Source organism: Eleginops maclovinus, chromosome 23 (assembly GCF_036324505.1).
Source record: "Eleginops maclovinus isolate JMC-PN-2008 ecotype Puerto Natales chromosome 23, JC_Emac_rtc_rv5, whole genome shotgun sequence".
Taxonomy (NCBI): domain Eukaryota; kingdom Metazoa; phylum Chordata; class Actinopteri; order Perciformes; family Eleginopidae; genus Eleginops; species Eleginops maclovinus.
The window spans coordinates 9847070-9854358 of NC_086371.1; the positions used below are offsets into that span (position 1 = coordinate 9847070).

The window sequence follows — 7289 nt, forward strand, 5'->3', positions numbered from 1 at the left end:
CCTCGGTTTTAGTCAATGGCAGCAGCAGGAAACACGCCTAGATTAAAATGTGTTATCTTAAAGGGACAGGACAGGTAAAGCAAAAGGAACAAAGGACAAGGATGAAGGTCCTATTCGGATCACATTAATATGCATAATTGCTCGCCTGTAGTATTACCCAAGGGAGGGACAGTGAAGGAGTGAATTTAATGAAGGTAATTGGTTTCAGACACCAGATGCATTAATCCCCAAAGTGTTGCTCCATATGTACTTTAAAGCAGAGCAGAGGTAAACACTGCAGAGGTCCTCAGAATGATTACATGTTTCACTTAAAGATAAGTTATGTTTCCCAAAAATAATAATAGTAATAATAGTAATAATAATAATAATAATAATAATAATAATAATAATAATAATACATGATTTTTAATGATGATTTGATTTGAGATCCATTGATACGTTTAAATCTAAAAAGCCTTCTCTCTGTTAAGGCAATTATTTGTCATCATGAAGAATTCATTTAGATTTGTTGCTTTTAATTTGTTGTTGTTCTGTTGTGAAATACTGTTGTGCTTTGATTTGATCAATATATTATTTTCCTAAACATGCTTTTATTTAAGTCTTTGTTTTATTTTGACCATTTAAATGTTTTATTTAAACTCTTTGTAAAGCAGTTTGGGCAAATATGATCTTTATTAAACTTGACATTGCTTTTTTTTTGTGATTTACATATTTGGCCTAAACTTGACACTAAGCCCTCATTTGCTTCCTGTTTAAAAAAACGTCTTTCTTGATATAATCATTTAAAAGAAGGTTATTTATATTCTCTTGTAATGGTATCTGTTGTCAGTCATCTAATCTCTATTCTGAGAGATACACATTGGGCTGCTGTACCTCTATGGTTAAGTTAATTATATTCTAATTATAATCTTGGAATTTATAGGAATAATCTTTGGAGATGTACCATCCCGTTTCAAGGGGTTTCTCAACATCAATACTACAATAGAGGAATAACTATAATAAATATTAATAAAAAACAAAATTAAAACCAATTGAGCAATACTAAATGTGACATAAAACAAACACAACATTTATAATAATGAAACAACTAGAAAAGAAGGTGCATTTATCAGTGAAAGTGGGATCTTTAAATATAAATAATCACTTAGTTCAGTTCAGTTACATATTACAGGAACAGAAAACATCAATTGATCAATCAGTGATCAATTGATAATTAGGGGAAACGTAACCATAAAACGTTGTCTTGTACCTTAATATACATGAAAACACGATATAATACAAACTGATAGAGACAGTGTTAAACTTTATTTAGTGATAAATCATATATTTCTTTACTTTAGGTGTTCTGAGCAGTTTGTCTCCATCTATCGACATTGACAGAAATTCCACACAATAGCAATGATTCTCTAACAACAACAAAAAAGGTTATTTTAATAGAGAAGTAAAAATGATCAACAATGATTTTAAATAGGGAATTACTCATTTCTCGGTTAGTGTTAACCTATTTATTGATTTGTTTTTTACCAAGAAATTAAAACATTAAAGTAGCACTATGAAAAAAAACGTTATAAATAAAACGGCAATCAAAACGAATTGTTTATTTAACACATATTCAATCCGAAATATGATCAAATATGAAACTTTGTTTATTATAAATTAATTATAAATAACGTTGTGTATTTCGAAAAGTCCGTCCTCTATTATGATCCGACTAGAAACATGCGTTCTGTTCGGCTGTGGTGTTGTTGTAGGAAGCTCATTTTCTTCGTAGGCTAAATCAGCCCTTTTATGCAGTCAAACATAAACACGGTGGATTTGTTTGTTTGCTTTCAAATGGACGGTGTGCCTTGCCTTCGTGTGTCGGAGTGTCATGTCCAGCAGTTCAGGTAAACAGTCGCACAGTGAATAACTGTTCAAGCTAAGGAAGTTAGCACTTTGCATGGAACCCGGTTACACAGATAGGAACAAAAATACGGACATAAAGATTGTTGGATTATCATGTTAGAAATGTTTTCTGTGGATTTTTCTACTCAATTCAATACTTATTTTCTATTCGTCCTTATCTTACAGGAGATGTTTACAGACCAAAGCAGCTCTTGATGTAAGTTTGTGCATAGACTCAGATGAGACTGTCCTCCTGCCCATTTTAATATCCTGACTGCAACAACGTGCAACCCCTCAATACCACTATGGACACAGTTATATTTATCTTTATTAAACAAGGACCATGCATAGAAATGATTTCATCTCGAAAAGAGAAGAGATGCTATATGCCAGATTATAGCTAAATGCCAGTTTCCATCTGCAGTCCCTGGGCAGGTACACACATAGTACCTGTCAATAAACATTAAAAAATATGTCCTAATACCTATTACACTGACCAATAAAACAGATCAAATGCTGATGTATAAAATATAAATATAAGTACATTTGTCAATATAGTCAGGTATGTAAAGACGAATACAATGAGCAGCAGACAGTACTCCACTGCAGCTTTAAAGTGTTTTTTATGCATCTCCTGTTGTTGTATTACATTTTCCCTTTCAGTCAAAGAAAAAGACAGAAAGAACAAGTGGTAATAAACTCGAGATAATCCTTCGAGAGCTGATTGAATCTCATGGAGAAAGATGGACGGAGGAGCTGAGGGCGGATCTCCCTCACAGCTTCCAGAGGCATGGAGACCTCCTCCTGCTGAAAGACAACTGTTTCTCCCTTCCACTATGGAAGAATATGGGTACTCAAATTTAATCACACTTTTCCTTAGAGCTAGGTTTGCATAACAATTCAAAAGAACATTGACCATCCTACCCAATCTTGTTATGAGTGCTCCAATGCTATAGTCCTTCAAAAGCTAAACTGAAATACTTTACCTTTTTAGCCTTGCCTTTCAGTAGTCTGGTTTACAGGTCCTAATTATTATATAATTGTATTCTTGCATATTTTATTGGTTATAATTATTTAAATTGTATTTGTATATCAAATGTTTTTGTATTTACACTATCCACAAAGTTTTTTTGGTGGCAACTTCACTTGTATCTCATGCATTGTGCGTCCACATCGAAATAACTGTGCTTTTTTAAATAAGACTTTAACAACTTTGCTTGCCTATTGCTTTTAATATTTCAGATCAACATCTGTGGAGTTCAGTGGCTGAAGGACTGGGAGCAAAGCGGCTGGCAAAAATGAGTCGAATATCCAGCGATGGATTTCGCTCTCCAGTGGTGACGATGCTGTTAGGAGAGCACAGCTGGGTGAAACATGTGGACAATGGGATCAGGTAAGTCTCAGACCAAATCAATTGGACTCACTTTTTTAATGTTCACTGAAAAACATGTCTGAGTTTATATATATATCACCTTTTGATTCAGGTATGAGTTTGACATCACACGATGCATGTTCTCAGCTGGAAACATAACAGAGAAGCTCCGGGTGGCCGGGTTCGACTGCAGAGGGGAGACTGTTGTTGATTTATATGCAGGTGGGATAATTTAGTTCATCTGTGACAGAGTTTTTACAGTGATCAAGAATACAGTTTATTACTTTTCAACACACATCAACCAATGGAAACAATAAATTGCAATCGTTTATCATATTAAGGATGTTTCATTGGCTAGACTGTGTGTGACGCAGTTGGTCCCTTACTCCAGGTTTAGTTGTAATCCCTGCCAAGAAAACCATCCAATTATGTCAAGTTTATCTATATTGCACATTTCAGCAACAATGCAATTCAAAGTGCTTCACAAATAAAACATCAAGAGCTAGAAGAAGACAAAAGAATAATAAAAGACAGTTATGTAGCACAACAATAAAAGTCACAGTGCAGCGCTAGAAATGAATCGCTTTTTTATTTTAATAAATAGGTAATCTGACTAACAGGAAAGTCAACAGAGAGTTGCAGTGGAACTTTTTTGTGTGTTTGTTCCAAAAATAAGGTGCAGTAGTAATTCAACTTAATATGAATTAGGAACTGTTACACCTTTATCTCCTGTCAGGTATTGGATACTTCACTCTTCCATATCTGGTCCACGCGGGGGCCAGTCATGTCCACGCCTGTGAGTGGAACCCTGACGCAGTCGAAGCTTTACAAAGAAACCTGGAGGCAAACGACGTGTCTGACCGCTGCACCGTTCACCAAGGAGACAACCGACAGGTAATGTGTTTTTATTCGCATCCCATACTGCTTATTAAAACAAAAAAATGTTTATTGTTTACACATTCTATAATTTTAGATCTGTTTTCATTTAGAATTGTGTTGACTTCTGCCCTCTGGTGGTTAGTATTTAGTTTATATCAAACTGCACAAAATAGAATCAATGAAGGATTATTTATTTACCATTGGTATTGTTGAGTTTATATCAAATACAATTGAATGAAATAACTGTAGAACCATGGCCATTGCTGTTTGAGAAACTAAACTATTACAGTTTATCTTTCACTGTTGCCCAGTTACATGTCTTAGGGTAAATCAATTGTGATGAATAATACAATGATTATTATTTGCTATTTTTAAACACAATTCCATCATTAAATTCAATCAAGCTTACTTTGATTTCAAAACAATAACACAATTAATATACTTAATATATCTTTTTTTTAGTTTAGGACGTAACATTTGTTTCCTTGTAACTCAGTGTGATAAAAATATAGTTTTGTCGCTTTCTATGTGATTTTTGTACTGAGTTGAATCTCAGCTCTAACCTCTGCCAGGAGCTTGCATTTTAACCCTACATCATTTATTAGATTTTAGGTATCAAGTCATTGTGCATCGTACCACTTTCTTGGTCTTGGTTCTTGGTCTGCATTTCCACCAGAATACCAATTATTTCTCAGAAGGAAATACTAACTCATGGCCTTTAGCTGGATTTACAAAATCTATCTATTCATGTGCTTCTAGATCACCAGCTCTGTTAAAGGTTATTCCAAGTTTTGGGATAATTATTTAGTTAATAGTATTAAAATACTTTTTATTTATTTCAGCTCCAGTTGAGTGAAATTGCTGACAGAGTAAACCTGGGTCTCATACCGAGCTCTGAGGATGGATGGCCCGTTGCCTGTCGACTGCTGAAGAGAACAACTGGGGGCATTTTGCACATTCACCAGAACGTTACCTCAGCGTTACTGCACGCAGCAATCAATGATGCTTCTGGGAAGAAAGCTGACAGAGAGGCGTGGCAGGCCTGGGCGGATGACACAGCAAAACACATCACTTTTCTTTTAAAGGACATCACTGGAGCACAGTGGACAACAATCATCCAGCACATAGAACATGTGAAGTCATATGCACCTCATGTTCACCATATTGTGCTGGACTTGGAGTGCAGACCGTCCTGAGCTAAGGGGATGAACACAGATACTGAATGGACACTACTGTATTAATCGTTACACAAACACTACACTAACTCCAATCTATACCCTAAGCCCCTGAACCCTCACACATTTAATTGACGTAACCTGGTAAGTGCTTGAGTACTAGAGGCTGCAAAGCTTGAAATGGTATAAACAGAAATGGGAACAATTTGCTGCAACATATCAGGTTACCATAATGCCACCAAAACATGTAAAATAGCCCTACATTTGTGGATTTGAGACTTTTTATATTACATTTTTTACTTTATTTATGACAAAGGCACAAATTTTAATGTATTATAAGCTCTTGCCTTACAGAGGGGACAAAGGTAATTGTGAAACAAATGATGTACTTGTTTTTCTTAAAACAGCATTATTAGGGAAAAAGAAGAAATGGTTGAAGAATAAACTGGTGATTCTTGTTCTTAAATTCCTCTATTTTCACTTTTTTTGTGTTCAATCCTAAATCCTTGTTTATGTTGTTTCTTTGTACATGTAGGCTTCCAGACTCACCCTGGTAACCCCATTTATCAATGTCACAAGGCTATGAATTGTGAGATATCTCCAAAGGCAAAGTCTGCAGAAATTTGGATTTACGAGGTCACGCACTTCAAAATGTGGGAAAACTCTAAAGAGTGTGGACTTTGGGATTGGGCCGATGTTTATTCCACCTGTCAGGTAGTAAAAAGCAGCCGCTGCAGTGTTTATATAAACCTTTATTTATCCAGGGCAGGTTTACAGAACATAGATGCTCTTTATTTATTTATTTAGAAACACGCTGCTTCACAGTCATGCAAATACAATCCCATCTGGAGGCTGCCAAGCTGCCGGTTCCACAGATATTTATTTTGTGGTGGGTTAAGGGCATCTCATCGTTGTGTTATACTCACTGAATGTCCCTTATTCGTTTGATCACTAGATCCCTTATGGTTGGTTGAAAACAAAAGATGTAGACATGACACATCTTCTCAGAGGCAACTACTAGCAATAAATTCAGCAACTAATGCATACCATAAAGAGTTAAGACAAGATATATATTAAAATAAATTGTAATTAATTCCCAATCTTGCTCAGAGTAGTGCCTCTTCCAAAAGCATGTGGTCTCTCCAATTTCTGTGCAGGCAGTCTCTCCCTCAAAGCAACCAACACATCCATTGAGCTTTATGAAAATCAATATGTGAATGAGTATGTAAATAAGCATATTATGTTGCAGGGTTGCTTTTGGTCGCTTTCATTAGAAAAAAGTTGGCAAAATGTTCCCAAAGTATTGCAGCTGATGACTGATAGCAAAGCATAAAGGAAACCAATATCATTATTGAACAGTAAATCTATTTCACTTCAAGTTAAGGCAAACAATCTCCTTTATCTATCTTAAAGAGTACAAAAACACTCGCTTTAGCTACAGTACATACCTGGGGGTGGGGGGCACTGAATGTTTTCATGATGGAAGTGATGTGAATCATATGATATGGCCTTCACAGTCAGCAGGTCTGAACCTTTATGAACAGCCATGTGAGATTTTGCACCCAAATAAGGGAATATCTGCTGGATGAATGATGATAATCCTTCAAGTAGAAATTGCTGAAGCTACTCTGGCACCAATTTTGTGTTAGAAAGTCAATGTTGTTTTCCTTTTCCTTCACCCATCTGCATGTGGAGGTAGCAGCGGACGAAAGAACACAGTGTTTTTGTTTTCTCTTTAGTGTACTATTAATAATACAAATACAAAGTCAGCCGAAATCTCCAGTCACCTCTCTCTGTTTTGCTTGAAACCTCAAGTCTATGAATACACGAAGGTACCATGTTGGGCACTTTTTGGAAGTTTGGACTAATAGTAATCAACCCAATCACTTAACCAACAAGGTGTTTGAGCCATAAACATTGATATAATTATGAAATCATCACAGAAACACCTACAACGAAAATATGTGATTCACCATAGG

General features: G+C 35.6%; 1 protein-coding gene across 1 annotated transcript; it reads left to right on the forward strand.

Annotated features, from left to right (window-relative positions):
* Positions 1-1712: 1712 nt before the first annotated feature.
* On the forward strand, positions 1713-5779 carry trmt12 (tRNA methyltransferase 12 homolog). Its single transcript, XM_063875863.1, has 7 exons — positions 1713-1886; positions 2071-2101; positions 2548-2734; positions 3127-3277; positions 3369-3478; positions 3993-4150; positions 4978-5779. The coding sequence occupies exons 1-7, from the start codon at positions 1789-1791 to the stop codon at positions 5329-5331; spliced, it is 1089 nt and encodes a 362-aa protein (XP_063731933.1). The 5' UTR covers positions 1713-1788; the 3' UTR covers positions 5332-5779.
* The last annotated feature ends 1510 nt before the right edge of the window (positions 5780-7289 follow it).